At 38.3% G+C, this 22323-nt stretch overlaps 2 protein-coding genes across 4 annotated transcripts; both read right to left on the reverse strand.

Moving 5' to 3' along the window:
* LOC18789542 (ubiquitin receptor RAD23c) lies at nucleotides 4155-9156 on the reverse strand. 3 transcript variants are annotated; one of them, XR_002272241.1, is made up of 13 exons: nucleotides 8965-9156; nucleotides 8297-8458; nucleotides 7562-7615; nucleotides 7036-7115; nucleotides 6893-6940; nucleotides 6574-6751; nucleotides 6188-6352; nucleotides 6045-6113; nucleotides 5854-5901; nucleotides 5671-5780; nucleotides 5479-5551; nucleotides 4519-4834; nucleotides 4155-4360 (listed from the first exon to the last, which is right to left on the reverse strand). XR_002272241.1 is itself a non-coding variant. In XM_020566846.1 (12 exons), exons 1-12 carry the CDS (start codon nucleotides 9028-9030, stop codon nucleotides 4718-4720), a joined length of 1170 nt encoding a protein of 389 aa, XP_020422435.1. In that variant the 5' UTR covers nucleotides 9031-9156; the 3' UTR covers nucleotides 4420-4717. The 3 variants fall into 3 exon arrangements, 2 of the variants coding, with proteins under 2 accessions (XP_020422435.1, XP_007227719.1); XM_020566846.1 differs by lacking the exon at nucleotides 4155-4360 and having other exon boundaries at nucleotides 4420-4834; XM_007227657.2 differs by lacking the exon at nucleotides 4155-4360 and having other exon boundaries at nucleotides 4420-4834; nucleotides 6188-6340; nucleotides 8965-9154.
* LOC18794049 lies at nucleotides 20851-21962 on the reverse strand. The gene has a single exon (XM_007223855.2). The coding sequence runs from the start codon at nucleotides 21877-21879 to the stop codon at nucleotides 21280-21282; it is 600 nt and encodes a 199-aa protein (XP_007223917.2). The 5' UTR covers nucleotides 21880-21962; the 3' UTR covers nucleotides 20851-21279.

Here is a 22323-nt window from a genome sequence, read left to right on the forward strand (position 1 = left end):
TTCTGTATTAAAGTAGTTCTAATTCTTGTCTTTTATTTAATTAGTAGTAATTCTTAATTAGTTGTATTGCTTTTTCTTTGAGTGAATAAAGAAATCATTCAATAAAATACTTTTTTATTCAACACATTGCATACATCAAATAAAACATAATTTTAAAAAAAAAAAAACCAAAGCATAGAATAATTTTAAAAAAAAACCACAACTAAAGCATAATTAAAAATAAAACATCAACACAAAGCAAGGTTAAAACAAAGGATCTTCACTTTACTTCATTCACCGCCATTGTCTCTCACTGCCCATAAATGCTCCATCAAGTCAACTTGACGTCGTTCATGAATATAAGACGATTGCATCTTCGTATATCGATCAATCGTACGGTTCATGAAACGACCATCCCTAACCAACGATTCTTGCTCCACTGGTTGTCCATTTGGGCCCATGGGCCTTTCATAAATTTTTGTCAAGGCCGTGTTCATATGGAGGATTATACAAGTCATCATAATGCTCCTCAGCACCTCCTCATCAAACATACGTGCAACACCCTTAATAATCACTCACCTTACTTTGAGGATACCAACACACCTTTTGACATTTTTCCTGTAACCCTCTTGATAGGCAGAAAATAATTTTTCTCTCTCGGATTAGGGATGCGAAATTGATTTGACAAATGTGGTCCATCTCAGGTAGATGCCGTCTGCTAGATAATACCAATTCCAGTATACGGTATTATTGATTTCATAGGTGGTATTTGGGGCTTCACCTCTCAAGACATCGTTGAATACCGGGGATTGATCCAACACGTTCAAGTCGTTTTGAGATCCGGCAACTCCGAAGAATGCATGCCAAACTCATGTATCGAATCCAGCAATGGCTTCGAGGATGATACTTTTTTGCCCCTTTCTATTTCCATAATCTCCTTACCAGGCCGTTGGGCAATTCTTCCATTGCCAGTACTTACAGTCGATGCTTCTAATCATGCCTGGAAAACCTCGAGTTTTGGCTTTTTGCAGAAGCCTTTGGAGGTCCATAGGATTAGGTTTGCAGAGGTTGTCCCTGGTGTATAGAGTTTCGATTGCATCACAGAATCTGACCAAGGTCTCTAGAGTAGTGGACTTCCTCATCCTACCAATCTTATCCACATGATCAGCAGATGAACCATACGCCATCATTTGTATAACATCTATAAACTTTTGCTCTGGAAGAAGCCCCAAAACCCTAATAGCATCACACTTCTGAACGAAGTATGCATCGTAATTGCAAACATCATGCATGACTTTATTAAACAAATGAGGTTGCATTCTAAATCACCCTCGAAAATTATTATTATAGTACACAGAATTTGGGATAAAGTAATCTTCCAAAAGATTCTTATCCCGAGACATATGTCTATCCTGGTTCGGGCCACGACCGACTTGTGAACCACGGCGGCGGCCTTGGCTTTCTAGATCTAGCAAACCCACTACCATAGCAACTTGTTCATCTTCTTCTTGCTGCACCTCTTTTTCTTCAGCTCGTCTACACCTTCTTTCTTCAATTTCTCGCTCTTGCCTCTCCAAGCATCTCCTCATGTCTGACATTGAGAATGGAGCATGAAATCTAAAATCTGAAAAATGGAAAGATAGAGAAGATCAAGTGTGAGAGGTATGAGCTGAGCCTCTGGTTTTATGGAGAGATTTAGAAGATAAAGATGATACGTGGCGTGATTTTAGAGGGTGAAAATTTTATATGAAATTTGAAATTTCAATCTTATCAGAAAATTTTATCCGAAAAATTCATTTGAATTATGAGATATGAATTTTATAATAAATATTGACACATAGGAACCGAAAATCTTCTCCAAATAAATTGTTTAGGTTTTTAAAAAAAAAAAAAACGAAAAGTGAATAGTATTTGCCCTTTGCTATGGCAATGGATGGAAACACACCTTACTTTTTGCAAGGACTACCACTATTCACATGAATAGTATCTGCCCTTTCCTCCTTTTGCCCTTTGCCATGGCAAATGGGTGGAAGTGCTCTTATAGGGTGGGTGTTCCAATTATTCGACAATTCTACAAGAAATTAACATGCAAAATCACATTTAAGAGTGCAAAATAAAAATCAGGAAAGCAAAGCAGAGGTCATGAACTTCTTTTCATCACCTATTACCTTGCCCATTGAACCCAGATTACCGAACCCCTCCAAAACTCAGATTTTTCGGCGGCACACAGATTACCCAGTCCCACCCCCAGCATCCTCCCTCTAAAAGCCAACCGGCGGAGAAGAGACAAGGCTCATCCAAGCTCATGTTTTTAGCCTTAATGTAGGACTGAATCTCTTGGAGTGAAATAGACTTCTCGTGAGGCTCAGAATAGGAATCAGAATTGGAGGGGAGGATAAGGCGGCAGAGATGGGAGTGGGCATTGGCGTCATACTTCATGTGAAGGGTGATGGGGCGGCGGGTCTTGGTGCCCGTTTGGGAATTGATTATAATGATCGCTCGATTGGGAATTGATTGATGGGTTGAAGATTGCTACACTAAAAAAAATGTAAATACCAACTCATAAACCAATATGTTCTTGTTACATGAAGAAGAAAAAGAGTTGTGCATGGGGTTGGTTTTTTTTTCCTCATTATTTTCTTTTTGTTTGATTGATTGATTATTTATTTTAATCAAAAATACAAGTTTACCCTTATAGTTAACGAAAAATTGGATGAAATTCACAAAACTTAACTACAAGAGCTAAATTGGCAATTTTAATTAATTTGGGTGTTAAATTGGTTGACTTTTTAGTTCGGGTGGTGTACAACAATTTATGAAGTTATTTCACTACATGACTAGTGAAATCACCGACCACATAACATAACAGATGAATTTGTGACACATGTAGAAAATGATGAGAGAAAGAAACAAAGAAATAAATAAGAGAGTGTGCGTATAGGATGTACGGGCGGCAGGGTGTACTCAGTTAATTTTGGGATTCATTTAGCAGCACTTTTTTTTTAGGGTTAGTATTGCAGTAGTATTGTCACAAGTTTTTATAAATTTAAAAAATCCCAAATTTACCCTATATTTTTAAAAATATTAATTTTTAAAAAACTTTACTAAAAAAAAAAAGAAACCTAAAACTCACTTTTATAGGCTTAAATACCCTCAAAATTAAAATCCACATAAAAAAAATTAAGTCGAACTGAAAAAAAAAAAGAAAAAAGAAGAAACAAAGAAGAGAAATTGAATGGAATCCACCAAAAGAATTAAGGTCAATAGAGTCTTCACATCACTTTAGAAAATCAAACTTGTTTGTATTAGTTTTACTTCTCATTTGGTTGAAGGGTGGAACCAAATTTACGTGTTTTATCTTTGTATGGTAAACTAACTGCATTGACCACTACCATAACCAAGTTGCATTAGGAACCTTCCCTGCATTGTTCAAACTCTTTTCTGCAACAATTGATTTGGTTCACAACTCTTCCCGACACCTTCTGATGTGAACCTTATCGAATATAAACATACGACAAATGTTTTAATAAGGATAAATACTTCCCTCCTTACTCATAAGGAGAAACTCTTCCTTACCTATTATTTGTAGCTCAACCACGAAGTGACATGTATCATCTCTTTTTGAATTATCAAAACTTTCTTCCTTCTTATTCACTTTTACTGAAGCCCAAATGTTTTACCAAAACAAAACAAAGGGCCACAAAGACTTAAAATTGTAACTGAGTAAGGAAATTTTTATTTTTTTTTTGAATTCACTATTATACTCAATATAGTAGCCCAATTTTTTTTTTTTTAAATCATATATAAAATGGACTTTAGAAACACACCAAAAGCTCATTTACAATATGAGAAAAAAGCTTTTAACTTCTTTTAAATTATAAAACTGTCATTAATTTCTTAAAACAAATCCAACCCAAAAATCTCATAAAAAAAACCCAAAACACTCAATAGGGCATCAAAGTAATTTAATAATCAAAATTAAATTCAATAGGGACAGTTGTAATTTTTTGAGTTTTTTTTGAGTTTGTTTATATAAATTAAATAGTGTAAAATTTATTTATAGTTTTAAGGATAATAATGAGTATAAGACTAAATATCTCTTCTTCTTTTTAAATGGTTGAGAAAAATTGAAGTAAAAATGAAAAGCTAGGGTTCAGTAAAAGTGAAAAATAATAATAATAAAAACTGTTTTGACAATTAAAAGAAAGACGCATGTCACTTTTGTGTTGAGTCACAATAGAAGACAAGGAGGGAAGTCATCAGTCTGTAAACATGAAGATGGAGAAAGCCAGCCCACCACCAACAGGCAAGTCCTTTGTCCATGTAAAAATATGCATCTTCTCCTTCATCCAGATCAATGATTGTTGCTCTACTTCAATCCCTATGCTTCCAGACAAAAACGCGGTGATAAAAATGACAAGGAAAAGATGTATGACTTTGACCCAAATCATAACTAGAAATTGTGCTTGTTAAAAACTTATTCATATTCACAACATAAGAAATCGACCGAAAATAAAAATAAAAATCAATTGCATGTACCTGAGAAATGAAAGATTGGATTTGGGAAGAAAGTTCTGACTTGACTAGTAAACTATAGACAATCCACATAATCCAGACTCCAAACTTATAAAAGGCTAAATGTGAAATTCAAAAGAAAGCCATGAGAAGAGGGTTTTTATATTCTTTTTTATATTCTTTTTTTATTTAACAGGGGTTTGGACGGCTGATATTCCATAGATTATTCCTCAAATTCATGCATGTGGTCTAAGAGGTAGTTGGCAGCCAACTCTTCGTTCTTGTTGCAGGCAAAGAAAACCTCCAATACAATTGCTCGATCAAATCCCATTGCTTCAAGCTGGCAAGGATAAACATATCATCAATAAGAACGCAAACTGTCTGCTCAAAGAACAACAGGAATAAATCATAGATATTTAGAACTCTAACAACCACTGAAACCAACAAATCCCTTACGAAAAAAGTGGATAAAAAAAAAAGCCACAATAAGCAAACTAAAACTTCTAAGGTCCAATACACACAACTCCTTGAGAGGTAATAAGTTGTTAGCAAGAATTAAAACACATGTAATGCAAATGTGCAAAGCATAAAACGCTGATACCGTAACCATAAAGCTAAATCAGTTCATGAAAATCAATGTTTTAAATCAGTAATGATTGGACCAAAACTGAAGACTTTCAATCCCTCGAGAGTCGAGACTAATGATTGGACATTCATCAAGTTTTTCTAGATCTCTCCCTTCCCTCTCATTTTTCAGATACTTCCAAGCGTATTTGGTTAAATGGAAATCACAAATAAACTTTTTCACTCGATGAATTTTTAATAAATTTTGTTCAATTAGGTGATTAGGCAGTGTTTCCTGTTTTCATCTTAAAAGTATTCTTCAAATTAAGTTCAAATTTGTTATTTCACATGATTTAAGCTACATTTCATGTGCATTGCATGTATTAAATATAGTGTTTATATAGAAAAGGGAGAACTTACACGCTCTATAGCTTCACGCTCCTCAGGAGTGACACTTATTGACTGCGGCACCGCTGCATCGCCCAATATGTTCCTGAAACAAAGTGACAAATGAGCAATATAAACATACATAATCATGTAACATACACATAACCAACAACAAACCCCAAAGACTAAAAGAGTACATAAAAGGTAAGATAGTAAACTCCTTACCCTTCTCCACCTTCCACAGGTTCATTAATCAGGCGAAGGAAGTCAGCCTGATGCTGTTGAATTAGCCTCATAAGATTAGGATTTTGTTTCCCTAACTCTTGAAGCATAGGCTGTAACAAAAATAGAAGAATTATTGCCAAAAGAACTGGGTGACTAAACAACATTTGGGTTGGGAAGAAGTACCTGCAATATTTGTGGATTAGCCTGCACCATAGCTCGCAAGGCTTGGAACTGAGACAAACAACATTAAATCGAGAGTTAAAAAAAACCACAATGTTTAAGTGTGGGTTCATTCATACATGAATGCATACACACATGCACATGCAAACATATAGATAGAGAGAGGGAGAAAGGGAGAGAGGGAGATAAATGACCTGTTGGCTGTCACGAAGAAAATCAAGATTGCCTGCAGCACCAGCACCAGCACCCACGTTCGGAAGGCCCTGTTTCCATAAAAGGCATGTGTATCACTAAAAAATTCTCCCACCATAATTAATTCCAGATTCTGCATGAGTACCTGTGGAAAAAGGTTTAAAGGATTGGCATTAGGTCCGCTTGGTGGAGTGGCTGCTGGTTGTGCTGATTGTGGAGGTTGTGCCGGAAGGTTTGCAACTTCCCCACTCACAGGAATACGGGCTGCAGGTGGAACTTCAGGTTGCTCAGGGATACCCTTCAAGAAATACTAAATTGGCATCAAGAGGAAAAGACAATAATAATCGAAGAGCAGGGATAACCATTGCTTTTTGGTTCTGAAAATCACTACTCTTATCAACTCTTTTTTCTACAGTACTACTCAACATTGTTACCATTGTTGAAAATTTGACAGAGAATTACGATGTATAAGATATATAACTAAGAGAGCAGAGCAACTCCTGAATTTTTCATAATAATATCTCCACTTACAGAATAAAGATAGTCAATAGCTCTCGCTGGGTTGTTGAAAGCAGCACGAAGAGCACGTACAACAGTATCCCTGTCCCAAGTACCTCCACCCATATCCAGAATTTGCTGAATTGTTCCCTCCAAGTTAGTTCCTGCTACCAGATCAGATGCTGCTTGGCCGTAGGGATCAGATTCTACCCTGCTTCAACAATTACAAAGAATTGTCTTAGGAAACAAAAGAATATATAAAGCCAATGAAGAACTTAATGAGGAAGAGTTGGGGGGCATTGGCTACAGATTTCAAACTGAAAGCATCACCGGAAGGAACAAAATTACTTACTCTGTGGTAGCTGAAGAGACAGGAGCAGGTGTGGTAACAGAAGCAGGCCTGAGAAATCAAGAAAAATTACAAACACAATATGATAAGGAAATATGAATATCACACTTTTGGTACAACTAAAGCTTATACAAAACAAGACTCACGGTGCTGAGGTTGGTATTGGAGCCTGAGGTGCTGTTAATGTCGCAGTTGGAGCAGCAGAAGGTGCACTTGGCTGTGGTGCCTGCACATAAAAACAACACTCGGTAACTACACTCACAGCCCAACATAAAACAAAAGGAAAGCTTTAGTTCGTTCTAAGACATGCATGCAAATATATCTGGGTTATTGAACTTGTTTACTTCACTAAGTCTGTGTAAAGGTTTTTCTCTTTTTATAATCCCAGGCTCATAATTTTTCTTCTAAAGTCAAACAAGCAAATCAAAGTATATACACAGACCAACTCTACATTTAACAGTATCTCAGCTCTAACGAAACTAAAATATAACAGAAATAATCCAATTTGTACTGAATGAAAAACTAATTATAAAGATAAATTGTGAAGAATAGAAATTAACATAAGACTATAGATGAATCCCAACAATTTGAACCAAAGCAAGTGGTAACATCCACGCACCTTCCACAGAGAAAACAAATCACTGAAAAACCAATGAAAAAAATATGTCTTACCTTAGTTGTAGTAGCAGTTGATGCACCTGAACCTTCACCAGACGAGCTCTTACTCTAGCATTTTCAGGTATATAAAGTAAGTCAAAACAACTTGTCATCATTCTAAACCAACAAAGAATTGAAGATTGAGCAACATTATCTGGTGGGAGAAGGAATTTCAACACCAAAAATAGTTGGCATAAATCAGATGCGAACCAAATAGGGCAATCAAAACAACATCACCAACTTCAAGTAAAACAAATTGTATGTTAGGGAATGACAGGAGGTGGGCTCAAACCAGACGTGAATAAACAGGGAAATCACAATACAAGAATAAGACATTAGCACCAAATAGAAATTTCAAAAGTAGTGAATGGCATATAATAAATTCCGTTTCCATGATGGTTGTTTAGCAAGACATTAGCTATAATACAAGCATAATTACTGTCACCACTGTATTATTTATTACTTCCAAGCTCACCTACTGTGACTACTTTATCAAGAATTCAATTCAACATGGTTTATAAGCTCACTGGTGCCAGTTGGAATTCTCATTTGTAACCACTATATTCTTGGTTTGATCCCTCTTTCTTAAAGCTAAAACTATGTTCCGACATAATCCAAAACAAGTACATGATATACATGATGTTTCCTACAAATCTAGGTCAAGTGTTATTTTAAAAAGGTAGATTTAGACCATTATTATTAAATGGAAAACGTAGCACTCTAAAGCATCGAATACAAAAATAAAAATACCTTTGTCAACATTATCACAACAAAGCTGTTTTCAGCAACTTTGTTTTCATCCAATGTTGTGCTATCTTTAAGTACTTTTCCTTGATGAATGAGCATCTGTTGTGAAGCAGGATATACATCTGAACCTTGACTAGTTTCTATCTGTTTCTTCACATCAGCAACCTGGAAAGAGTAGTGGTTAGTCATCAATAATGTAATTTAGACAAAGTAGTCAGTAATTATAGCAAAGTAAATTTATAAGCACACCGAACTACAATTCCTGCATCTAGAAAGCTGAATGTACTCTATAATTAAGCAAAGTCAGCCATACCGTATAACTTGAAAATTGCGAAAAACACATAAACGAAAGAAGAAAAAAATAAGGAACAAGTAATTTAACAAGGAAAGCGTAAATTCCCAGACTCCAATTCCACCATAAACCAAAAATACTCAACGTGTTAGAAGCAAAAACCTAAGTCCAATTGACGTACACAAGCCAAAAACAGAAAAACCTGTTAAAGCTTGCACATTAAGTCTTTACCAAATTGCGAAACAAACAGAAATTCGAGACCAAAACCCTAGAAAACACTCCAATTACGATCATAATGCGCGATTGAAAATTTAATTTAAAAAAATAACACGAAATTTAAAAATTTTAAATATTTGAATTCAGAACGATTGAGGCTAACCGTGTCCTCAGGCTTCACTTCGACGTCGAAGTGAGTGCCCTTGAGAGTCTTGACAAAAATCTTCATCTTCTGCTAGTCGGAGAATCGCCGTCCCTACAGTCTCGAAGGCTGTGATCTGCTGAGAGGGTTTAAAAGAATGAAACCGAATGCGCAAGTAAAGTGAAGCAAGAAAAGGAAAAATTAGCCCCAAATTTGCTGGCTTATATACGAGGGATAACGGCTCTCAATATATACGCGCTACAGGGAGAAGGCGAGAAACACACAGTGAAAAATGCGTTGGGTTTAAGTGAGATGAGCGGTTCAGATGGCAGCATGTAGTCTGTATTGGTTAAGGGAGCGCGTGGTTTGTGTTGGTGACGGGTGAATATGGCGAGCTAGATTTTTGTGTATCACACCAATAACAGTTTTGGATGTGATCATACCAACTCATCAGAACTCTGAAGCGGGTTTGGGCTAGGTAATAGAAGGATCGGTGACCTCATGTTGCATCCTTAAAAAAAAACTATTCACGTTTCGCTATACGGGTGATGTGATAATAATTTCATGTGACAGTGCATAATTAGTTAGAGACAGCAAAATAGTATTATTCTCTTACATGTAAATTCTTATACCGTCGACATGTGAAATTGTACTTAGGTGACAAGGAATAAATTTAAATGTTATTCAAACAGACACAGTAATATGCACACACTTTCAAAACTTAACCAAAGATAATTATGACTAGTCAACAACTAGTCATGAAAGCCATAACCAAGAACACACATACAGAGCATAACTAACTGTACCTGCAAGCCTAGAAGATTACTAGTAACAACCCAGGCACTCAGAAGGACCGGTTCATTTAGGCATTCCTATGCTAGCAACAACTATGGTGAAAGTGTGTGAAAACATCATTAATCAAATAAACAGCAAATGACAAATAATGATGGCTAGTCAACCGCAAGAACACAAACCCAAAAATGCATAACATCAAGTGATGATTAGTCAATTGTTAAGAACACTATAGACAACGAAATTTTAGCGCAATAAATTCCAGTGGATAAGAAAATAATTAGGATTCGGTGGATTGAATTGTGGGCCCCATAATTCTCACATGTGGCGTATGACTCACCAAAATCGAATTAGCTGTCAAAAGTGACACGTGTCGACATCCGACGGAGTGCATCAAACGATTCAAAGTGAAGACAAAATTAAATGAATGAATCTTCTGTGATTGACTTTGATTTAAATCAAATATTAATCAAGTCAATCAATCGAAGATAATGTGGTTAAATTGCCAAATTATTAGAATTGATTTTTTTAAAAATCAATTCAGAATTCCACAAAGGAAGGTGTTTAAGAAGGAAAGTTATTTAGGTCAAACATCCTACAGGGGCCTATAAATAAGAGGCCTCAAGATGAAAGGAAGGAGGCTCAGAAAAACCTAGCATTTAGAAGAAACAGAAAACTCTCTGTATTCTTCACCCTATTTTGGAAGAGCCACCAAGCACAACAAATAAGTGTCGGTTCCTCCACTCTAGAAAAATCTCAAACACCAAACAAGCTTCGTGCTACCCATTTGATCAAGATCAAGTCTCTACGACCCTTGTATCAAACACAAATTTTCTTTAAACACTTTGGAGATAGAATCAGAGGATTCAATACAGAGATTGTAACCCTAAATTTCATTAATACAATATTATTTTGTACACGTGTTCTTGTCTCATTTGTCGCAGGATATTCTTGTTTACAAATATGGCTTGGCCGGTGGGATCATCTCTACCTCTTATCTCTTTCTCCAGTTCCAAAATCAATCAACACATCGAAAACGATGGCTTCTAAGAAGATTCAAACCGTTCCCGCGACGAGAGGCAAAAGCGTGAACGCCTCCTTCTCAAACGGAGACTCTGCTGGGGTCGTCACCTGGAGCAAGGCCAAGGCGATATTCGCAACTCCACATGTCACTTCCATACCGACTCAAGCCAAGGTGAAAGACGTGAACCGGTTATCAATCTAGCCTCCTTGGGGGCAAAGAAGAATACTTCCTGAGCGAATGAGAAGAACTCTCGGAACGAAGAAAGGAGTTTTTCGGGCTCAAAGAATTCAAGAGAACGTTCAATCTCGCATGTTTCAAACGCTGATTCAAGCACAGACTCATACCATGGATCCCGCCTGACGACCAACAGAAGAAGATTACCTTGGCGTCCATAGGTGAGTCTTATTCTATGGCCATGCAGGTCATGGTGATGGGAGCAATGTCTATTGAAGAATAGCTGGCCCATATGAGCAAAGCGGTCATGAAACTGACGAAGATGGTCGAAGGGAAGGATGCGCAGATTGCTTTTCTCATCAACAAGTGGGAAGCGCATCAGGATAAGGAGCCTGGTCAAGATGCACACAAGAAAGGACCACATCATAAGGCTGAATCCAGCGAAAAAGGATTGGGTCATGAAACAGAGTCGGGTGAGAAGTCGCACGAAAAAGTTGACGACGCATTGGTGGGTTCTTTGTCGGTCCAACAACTTCAGGACATGATCGCGAACACTATCAGGGCTCAATATGATGTGCCTTCTCAAGATACATTTATCTATTCCAAATCTTAAATCAAAAGGTTAGACAACCTTCGAATGCCAACGGGTTATCAACCTCCAAAGTTCATGCAGTTTGATGGAAAAGGTAACCCTAAACAACATGTTGCCCACTTCATCGAGATATGCAACAGCGCTGGCACTAATGACAATTATCTCGTGAAGCAATTTGTCCGCTCACTCCGAGGCACTGCATTCAACTGGTACATTGACTTGGAACCCGAGTCAATTGACAGCTTTGAGCAAATGGAGAGAGAATTCCTCAACTGCTTCTATAGTACTCGTCGTTCAGTTAGCATGCTAGAGCTCACTAGCACAAAGCAATGAAAAGACGAACTTGTTGTTGACTACATCAATCGTTGGCATTCATTAAGCCTTGACTGCAAAGATTGAGTTTCAGAGTTATCGGCGGTAGAGATGTGCATTCAAGGTATGCATTGGGGTCTGCTCTACATTCCTCAAGGGGTTAAACCCCGTAGCTTTGAAGAATTGGCCACTCGTGCGCATGACATAGAGCTAAGTATCGCTAGTCACAATGAAAGAAATGAAATGGTGAGCGATTATCGAAATGACAAGTTGTCAAGAAATGGGGCAGACTCTTTGAAGACATGCATCTGGGAGTTAATGACGATCAATGCCACTCCAATAAAGGTTTCCACTCGAGGCAAGAAAGATGAGAGGAAGGCCGAGTCGACTCAAGATCAAGAACCACGACGACACACCCTAAAAGAAATGAAGGAGAAGAAGTATCATTTTCCAGACTCTGACGTAGAAGGCATGCTGGAAGACTTACTCAAGAAGAAGGTGATTGAGTTACCCGGGTGCAAACGTCCTTAAGAGATGAATCATATTAACCACTCGAAATATTGCCTGTACCATTGTGTCATCAGTCATCCAGTGGAAAAGTGCTTCGTGTTGAAAGATCTCATCATGAAGTTGGCACAACAAGGAAGAATCGAAATGGATCTTGACAAGGTGGTAGAGTCGAACCATTCTACGATCTCGTTTGTCTTCTTTGGTTCGACACATTCGCCCTCACTTCAATCACTGGGGGCATTCTCTGAAACCCATCAACTCAATCCGTATGAGTGTGTTGGGGTGTTAAGTCAAAGTAGTGTCGAATCATCCGATGGCGATAATGAAGGATGAACATTGGTCACTCGGAGGAAGTTACATAAGAAGAATGTATCTTTGCTAAGAACTGCTCAATAAAAAAGATGTGTAAACAAAAGAAGTTCTCCTCAACCACCTAAAAAGCATAAATGAAGGAAATTTTCAAATATGAACAAAGTGGTTCAAAAAGATGAACTCTTGAATCAAAAGTCACGTAGCCCTATCACGCTACATGACTTCTTCCCTAAAGGATTCTTCAAGAGTATTGCGTCAAGCACCTCCCGCGATAAAAAAATAAGGAGGACACTTCTCACTTCGTTTGACACAAATTCAACCCAAACGCTCATTTGCCTGCACGAGCCAAAACTGCACAAGACACCAAATGCTCCTTCGCCTGCACGAGCCGAAACTGCACAAGGCACCAAATGCTATTTCGCCTACACAAGGCACTAAATGCTCCTTCGCCTGCACAAGTGAAAACTGCACAAGGCACCAAAACACTCATTCGCCTGCAAGAGCCAAAACTGCAGAAGGCGCCAAATGCTCATTCGCCTGCACGAGCCGAAAATGCACGAGGCACCAATCCCTCCTTCGTTCTCCTGCACGAGGCAGCAAACGCTCCTTTGTGTTCACGAGCTAAAATTGCAGAAGGCACCAAATGCTCATTCGCCTGCACGAGTTGAAAATGCACAAGTCACCAAAAGCTTCTTTGCCTGCACGAGCTAAAATTGCAGAAGGCATCAAACACTCCTTTGTCTGCACGAGTTGAAACTGCAGAAGGCACCAAAAGCTCCTGGCCCGCATGAGCCTAAACTGCGTACGGCACCCAAAAACAAAAAACAAAAAAAAAGTTGTTTGTTGGATTGAAAACCCGGAAGGGCGATCCAAGCAAAAGTTAGAGCATAAGAAAGTCCGTTGAGCTGAAAACCTGAAAGGGAGGCTCAAGCAAAAGTTAGGACACCCAAAAAAAAAAAAAATTACTTGTACAAGTTTGAAGAGCCAGATAAAGGTGGAATGTCTCGAGAAACAATCTTCACTTGTCTTCCACCAACGTAAACCTAAGCACTTGAGTGGATTATCACCAAGTCAGAAAGATGGATTAGACCCAAGCGGTATAGGACGTCTACGTTCTTCACTCGTCCTCCACTTAGGTAAAGCCTAAGCGCTTGAGCGGGTTATCACCAAGTCGGATAGATGGATCAAAACCAAGCGGTATAAGACGTCTACGTTCTTCACTTGTCTTCCCCTACGTAAAGCCTAAGCGCTTGAGCGGGTTATCACCAAGTCGGAGAGATGGATCAAACCCAAGCGGTATAGGACATCTACGTTCTTCACTCGTCCTCCACTTACGTAAAGCCTAAGCTCTTGAGTGGGTTATCACTAAGTCGAAGAGATGGCTCAAACCCAAGCAGTATAGGACGTCTACGTTCTTCACTCGTCCTCCACTTACGTAAAGCCTAAGCGCTTGAACGGGTTATAACCAAATCGGAGAGATGGATCAAACCCAAGCGGTATAGGACTTCCACGTTCTTCACTTTCTTTCAAAGTACCTATTGTAATATATATATATATATATCATCATCATCATCATATAAGATAAATAAATAAACTGATTGAAAGAGTGATAGATGTGCAGCGGTGGAAAAAAAAAATGTTATTTCTAGCTGTTTGGACTAGCCAAAGCTAAAGGGGGCAGCCCAGTCTGCACACTCCTGCGCAGCCCAGCGCCAGCCAGCAAGGCCCATCGTCGCTTGCCCATGCTCCAGCGCGCAACCCATGTCTCGCCAGGCCCAGATCGAGTCTCAACTTGCGCAACCCAGCACCTCCTCCTAGCCCACTCGCTTCAACTCACGCAAGCCCACCTTACACACAAGGCCTAACGCCTTCTTGCCTTCACCTTGAGCCCAGCGCAGGTGGACTCGAACCTGCCAGCCCTTCCAAGTTTCCAGCCATACCTCAGGCCCTGGCACACACCTCCAGTGCATGCAGGCTCAATCATGCTAGCCTTCCAACCCTCCAGCAATGCACGCAAGTCTGAACCTGCCAACCCTCTTACCCTCCAATCTTGCTTTAAAAATTATAAAATAAAAATAAAAAATAAAAAAAGAACACTGACGCAAGAACATGAGGGAACGAAGTGGGTTTAATCTTACCAACAAGCTTCTTGATAGACCATAAGGCGAGTTCTTGCGGCTGTGAAAAATATATATATCAACGGTAGTTTCTTTTTCCACTAATATATATAAGCATCAAATATTGAAGGAAAAGAAGACAACTCTCACCACTTTGGTTGCTGAGAATTCAGATGATGCAAACTTCAAAGTCGAAGACTTTCTTGCCAACAAGTGGAGTCTTTGTTGTTCTATTCGGTTAATCTCAATATTCATAAGTGTAGTGCAATTTAAAGAAGCCAAGGACCATCAAAGCTCCTGGTGGTACTAGGGTTTCTCATTCCTAGATTAGAAAAGATTGGATTTTGTTTCTTGTTTCACAAGATCTTAACAAAATTGAATATTATTAAGCTTAATAATATCCCTCCCAAAAAAAAAAAAAAAAGGGGGAGGGGTCGAAAGCCAATGTTGGAATACAAAGATATTATTTCAATAATATCATCCAACAAACAACCCCTCCAACAAAAACAAAAACAAAAAAAAGGAGGAAGGGCTGAAAGCCAACGTTGGAATACAAAGATATTATTTCAATAATATCATCCAACAAAGAATCCCAAAAAAAAAAAAAAACATCAAGTCTTGCCATCAGCTTTGATTATAGCTACAACATCATAATTGCATTGGAGTCTTTTGCCATCACCACGTCTACAGTACCATGAATGGGGCACCCAAAGGATGACTGACATCTTATACAAAGATTCCAAGAAAGAAAAAAACAAACAAAAAAAGAGTAACTTTTAAAGCTCCACATTGGAAGCAATCCAAATTATGAAGAAGTAACACCTTCAAGCTGCACCTCCTACATGTGATAAAGCACATGTCTACAATGCATCATGAAGTGGGGGTAATTTGTAGACAAAGAAATTTTGGCGCAATAAATTCCATTGGATAAGAAAATAATTAAGATTCGATGGATTGAATTGTGGGCTCCATAATTCGCCCATGTGGCGTATGACTCACCAAAATCGGATTAGCTGTCAAAAGTGACACGTGTCGACATCCGACGAAGTGCATCAAACGGTTCAAAGTGAAGACAAAATTAAAGGAAGGAATCTTCTGTGATTGACTTTGATTTAAATCAAATATTAATCAAGTCAATCAATCGAAGATAATTTGGTTAAATTGCCAAATTATTGGAATTGATTTTTTTTTTAAATCAAATCAGAATTCCACAAAGGAAGGTTTTAAAGAAGGAAAGTTATTTAGGTCAAGCATCCTACAGGAGCCTATAAATAGGAGGCCTCAAGATGAAAGGAATGAGGCTCAGAAAAAGCTAGCATTCAGAAGAAACATAAAACTCTCTGCATTATTTACCCTATTTTAGAAGAGCCACCAAGCACAACAAATACGTGTCGGTTCCTCCACTCTAGAAAAATCCCAAACACCAAATAAGCTTCGTGCTACCCGTTTGATCAAGATCAAGTCTCTACGACCCTTGTATCAAACACAAATTTTCTTTAAACACTTTGGAGATAGAATCAGAGGATTCAATACAAATATTGTAACCCTAAATTTCATTAATACAATATTATTTTGTACACGTGTTCTTGTCTCATTTGTCGCAGGATATTCGTGTTTACAAATACATACCCAGAAAATAACAGATCTGCAAACTAGAAATTGTTCACCCAGAAACCCACAATTGGGAAAAATTGGGGGTCATCAACCGACTAGGCAATCCACTAAACAAAGAAGATTCTTACAAAGAAACATAAGCAAGCTCAAGAAATCCTAGATCTATTTAGGAATATGAGTTATACCTCATTTGTGCAATCTTCTTCTTCAACTTAGCAAAGCTAGCAGCTTAGTCCTTCATGGCGATGGCAGCTCCTTCTTTAGCTCGTTCATCCCATGGCACTAGCTAGCCAGCTCAAACTCGAACAGAAACTAACAATTTCAATTCAAGGAAAAAATGACCAATTTCTTCACGAAACCATACTCTTGAAGACACCAATCTTGAATCTGACCTAGATGTATATGAGAATGTGTTTGTTCTAGCTAGATGCAGATTTCATATTTCAAAAGCACTTTTCAAAAAATCAATTTAGAAAATTCATAGATGAAAATAGTGGTTTTCTCTTGAGGAAGAAGAAGAACAAAAAGTTAGTAAGAACTTTTTCAAAACTTTCCTTCAAAAGTGATGGCTGCCAAATAATGAATCATTGGCTTTTTCCAAAAAATTCATAGGTCAGAATGGTACACATGTCATCAGAGAAAATTCGTAGAATATGACAAAAAGGTTTGGTAGGATCCAGCTGGAAACCAATGAGCTGAAAAACTTACTGATGCAAAAGATGACTAGTCATACGAAAACAGGATGACTAGTCATAATCTTAAGAATTCCAATGAATGCAATATGATGCAATACAAAAATTACCTTCGCCAATGTGATTGATTTTTCATAAGATAGCAGCCAGATAAGAACACTTAGAGAAACTATTATTAATCTAAACTTGAGCTTGAGTAATTACATTGTATGTCCTATTACAATGTTGTCAAGGAAAGCCAAAAGGAAAACTTAAAAAAACATAGACTTAACAACGTGGACCCTTCTAGGGCCCCAACTATTATTTTGACATTTTGGTACCTTATTCCTGTGGGTGCGGTCTAGTTCGGTCCAATTTTATCATCGAATTGTAATTGTAATTGAAAATTACATATGGTTTGGTTCAATTTGACTTTTATTTTATATATATATATATATATATATAAGAACTGAACCAAGCTAGACATATGCAGTCTCGGTTCGATTTCTGGTGTGGAATGAAATAAATATGAGGATGTGAAGAAGAAAGAAATAGGAAAAGGAGAAATAGATCAAATAAGAGTGAAATAGGTAGAAGAGATAAGGAGGATGAGAAATATAATGAAATAGGTGGAAAATAGAGTAAGATGGTAAGCGCAACAATAACGGGTATGGTCACCGAAAAGAAAAAGAAGTGGGGCTAGAGTTGTTATTTAGTTGGGTATAAATTGGAATTAAGACATTTAGTTATTAATTGGGCTAAAATATATAGATATTACATGATGTTACTAATGTGCTTGATTTGAATACTAATTAGTCTTATTGGTAATTTTTGATATAAATGAATAAGTAAACTTAACATAACCGGTCTGATTCGATTTAGATCATTTTTTTCAAGACAAGAACCTAGACGGGAACCTATCCAAAACGATTTGTTTCGCTTTTTGAGTCTAGGTTGACTTTTTTTATCAATTCGGGTTTTTCCCATTTTATTTTACTCGGTTTACAGGTTATGTAAGGACCCTTTTTTGTTTCAATAGCTACAAATGGGCATAGGCTGCTGTAAAGAGCAAATGGGTGGAGTTGTTCATGTGTCTGAGTTTAAAAATCAGGCCCCAAGAGTACTTCAAAAGGTTCGTAGAGCCTTAAGAAGCACTTTGGTTTCCTTCACCAACAAAACCAACAATTGCTTATAGATAAATATTTTGGTTTGCTTGAGAAACTCGTGGCAAGGGAGCTGACCATTCATGAGTTTAGCATTAGATAGAGAGAGTTTGGATTTCCTATGAGAAATAGAGGTTTAAAGCAAGGGGAGAGGGAATTTTGGGAGGATTTGTTGAAGGAAGAGAGGAAAAGATTAGGGTAGAGGAATGGGTGGCTTGAGTAAATTTTCCAACTGCTTGACGAAAGCTTCGTCACATTCTTGGGTGTTTTGTCAGAAGATAAAAGGGAAATAAATGGAAGAACATAGCTTGAAATTCAAGGGTTCCAGTAGTGAGAGGAGATGTTTTCTCTCTCTAGATGTTGTTATCTGCTGGGTAGGAAATGCCCCCTTTTATAGGCACTGGAAGCTCCTCCTTTCCTAGCTGGTTCTTCCCAAATTTGCCAAGTCTCCCCCTCCATTTCTCTTTTCTTCTTTTAATTCATCCTCATTTTCTGAAATCTCCCCAATGCAAACACATACAGACAAGATTTTTGGGAGCTCTAGAGTCTTCCCGCAGCTATCCCTGTGGCAATCTCCTATCTCTGGCAACACTCTCTCCCTTCTTTCCTCCCTTATTTTATGGCAAGAGTTGGTAAGGGAAAGAAGTGGGTAAATGTGTTGGTCTGAAGGGTGTTTTACTCCCAGCAGCCTGCACACGCAAATATCCTTCGGTTTTATAGATGATCTGTCTTGGATTTAGCTCTGGCCATGTGTTAGAGGCTTCCTGAGATATTTTCTAAGTTGTTGGGTCACTTCCTAAGGTGATAGCTAATTTACTAATGTGATGGGCCACTTTTCCATCTTTCATGTTTACCCACATATTTGGGCTAAATAAATGGGCTCGAGTTTTTGGGCTCCCAGGCAACCCAAAACTTCCACTTCTTGGCTCATCAATGGGCTTCGTGAATGATCGTAACCATACATACCACAACTCGCTCAGCAAGCCTCGGGAATTTGCGTGGCTTGGGCCTACTTAAGCTTGTAGCGTGGCTAGATGCAAAATAAGAGTTTTTCGCTTGGCATTGCATGTTGTTTGGCGTGCTCGTGCTCGAGTTTTATCGTATTGTAAAGGGCTATGGTCAAGTCAAAATGATGTTTGACGGGATAATAAGCATGGGTTCATAGAGCCCGTACATTTTACAGGTTCGTTACAACCCTTTTCATGGCGGGTTACAACTTGGCTTGGCGTGGCACGTGGACCATAACTCGTGCGAGTGCGTATTATGAACTCTCGCATACCCAAATCGGGTTTCCTCTCAGTAAGGTATCGTACTAGGTCGAGAATATATTTGGGCCTAGCCTTGGATTTTTTGGGCCTCAAAAAGTTCAAATGCCCACCTATAATATTAATCACATTCTCCTTAAATAAATTTAATAAGCTTATTTATAGCATTAATAGATATCTAGAACAAATTTAGTCATCTCACTATGTTAATCTCTTTAATAAAATTTATATGTAATTCGTCTCCAACTAAAAATAAAGTTATCTTCACTAAAGCACTGATGAGATCAGCGACAACATACTATATTAAATGAATTCATGATATATGGAGAAAAAGGAAAGAGAGATTGGAGAATGTATGGAATGTACGGTTGGGATTGGCCTAACTCGCTCGTCCACCTTTGTGTTTTTCATATTTTTCCTGTTTAAATTGGAGTATTATTGCCATATAGCTCATGAGAAAATATATTACAATTTTTATGTCCGAAGATATTTGTATGGTATTGTGCACAGAGCTTTTGGGCCTATAGATAGCTTGAAAAGAAATGGGCTCATATCTCTCAGGATTACATTTGGGCCAACATTTTCATTGGAGGAAAGGAATCGACTTGTGGGCCAATTGGGTCGAACAAGCTATCGTTAGGCCTTATATACATGCCCATATTGGGCTATTGGCCCTTAAGTTGAGGTCGTAAGAGATATGACCTCACCTAAGGGCTATAGATAAGGCCCTCACTATAGAATTTTTGGGATTTTCTATAGATATCAATCCCGTATGATGTAAAAGACTGATTCAGATCTTCTGCTCTGATTTTCTCTGCCATAATTTGCTTTACTTTTGTTCTCCATACGCTACCTCATTAAAATTTAATATAAGGAATTTAAAAATTGACACATTATTCTAAAACAAAAAACCAATTTACTCCTAATTAAAAAAGAAAAAAAAAACTCTAACATCCAATTAATGGGATAATTAACGTCCAAAAGCTTTTCTTGTTTTCCTTCTTCTTTCACACGTTCCTCTCGCTTTCCTTTGTTTTTTTCTTCTTCTTCTTCTTCATTCTATGTCCTCTTCTCCTTTTTTTTTTTTTTTTTTTTTTTCTCCTCCTTGTATAAAGATTGTTTCTTTTGGTGGAGGAATTAAATTATAGGTGCCTAACCAATATTAGAAAGGTAAGACGAAATGGAGAGATTCATAATTTATATTGGGTTTTGTTATGGCATGTGGTTCGTCAAATATGGTTTTGTTTTCAATGGATTTTCTTATCGAAATTGCAATATCAAAACTTTTTGAAAGATATAGTAGTTTTTATATGTGGGATGATGGAATTTGTCATCTCTACAATAAAATTGAAGAGCCCTCATGCTACAAACATCTGAATTATTTAGGTTGCACAAAATATTTTGCACCGGATTCCACATATTTTCCCAATACTTTTGATACATAATTAAACTGAACCAAATAAATTTGGATTACTTCTTTAGCAAGAATAGATTCCCTCGAGGGGTTCATTATGAATATTATGACCGCTATTAAAAAAGCGAACCATTCTTTTCTTCTTCATTTTTTTTTTTCTTTTTGGCGCGAATCAATTTCCTTGCGACCTGTGACATATACGCATCTTTCATATGAGCCTAGTCCTACAGTCCTCCTAATTGTCTTTTCCCGATTCAGTATGTTAATCAATTTCCCTAATATGTCTTTAAAAAAAATTAAAGAAACAAATTTACAAATCGGTGCAGTATCATATATTCCGTCCGACATAAACTTTCACGTTTCGTTTCGTTTCGTACTACTGCGCCGGTAGTGTTTCGAAACGCCACGAAAAATCAGTGTAATCAGACGAATCGAAGTAGACGTCGGAATTCTCAAACAGTCCATCGAACGCCACGTACTCGGTACTACTGTCATGAACATGGACTCCTAACTCGAACGAGTCGTAACTCGGAGGGTGATCGTCGAATCGCCAAAACTCGTCGATTCCGGACGAGTCAGACGAAACTCGGACCAACTCGGTCTCTCTGCCTTCTGCCAGCACTTCGCTAAAGTTCTCCGACGGAGGAAGACCCAGCTCATCATCCGAGGCTCCTAGAAGGTAACCAAGGTCCGGATTGGACTCGCCGGAATCTGACGTCAGATCGACCACCGGTACCGGAGCCGACGGGGTGGGCGGCGACGGACGAGGCGACGTCGGACAAGAAGTGGTGGATGCAATCTCTTCCTCGAAGCTTTTCATGACCGAGTCGAGGTCCTGAGTGGCCGCGTCGAGTTCCGAGTCGTCGAGGAAACCCAGTAGGTCTTCTCTGAGTCGCTTAACCTCGGCCGAGTCATGCTCCGAGTCGTCCGAGTTGTCTCGGATCCGCTTCTTACTATTTGAGGTGTGGTCCTCCATAACATATACCAATCGCAAATTAGAGGAGAGTTTTGAAGATTTGAACGTGAGGATGTGGTGGTGGTGGCAAAATGAGGAGAGAAGCATTATATAGGGGGACAATGTAGAGAGAGAAAGTAGAGAGCGAAAGAGAGAGTGTGTGTAATGATGTGACGCGGGCGCGTGGGATCGAATACATAGTCCGTCACGGACTCCTTGCCCAATCTTTTTCAATTTTTTCCTTTTTTATTTATTTGCTTCTTTTTGGGTGGTTTCTTTTTCCAAATTTTCTATTAATTGGAATGAATTCCGGGCTCAAGTCCGGTAGTTGTGGGACCAACTCGTCCTAGTCAATCACGGCGTTATTTGTTTGTTTGCCTTTTTCTTGGGTTTTTTCTTTTATTTTTGGCTCGGTTCGGCTTGATTCGGCTGACTAAAGTGTAAAGCATTTTATGGTTTGCGTTG

Source organism: Prunus persica, chromosome G1 (assembly GCF_000346465.2).
Source record: "Prunus persica cultivar Lovell chromosome G1, Prunus_persica_NCBIv2, whole genome shotgun sequence".
NCBI lineage: Eukaryota > Viridiplantae > Streptophyta > Magnoliopsida > Rosales > Rosaceae > Prunus > Prunus persica.

Bases quoted from the DNA above. Each gene is read 5' to 3' on its own strand.
- LOC18789542 (XM_020566846.1), bottom strand. From the start codon at position 9,030: ATGAAGATTTTTGTCAAGACTCTCAAGGGCACTCACTTCGACGTCGAA. The intron at 5,902-6,044 runs GTCATTTATCTC...TGTTTGTCTCAG, and splicing joins TTCTTCGTGACAGCCAACAG to TTCCAAGCCTTGCGAGCTAT. The intron at 5,781-5,853 runs GTACTTCTTCCC...TTTTTGTTACAG, and splicing joins CTAATCCACAAATATTGCAG to CCTATGCTTCAAGAGTTAGG.
- LOC18794049 (XM_007223855.2), bottom strand. From the start codon at position 21,879: ATGGAGGACCACACCTCAAATAGTAAGAAGCGGATCCGAGACAACTCG.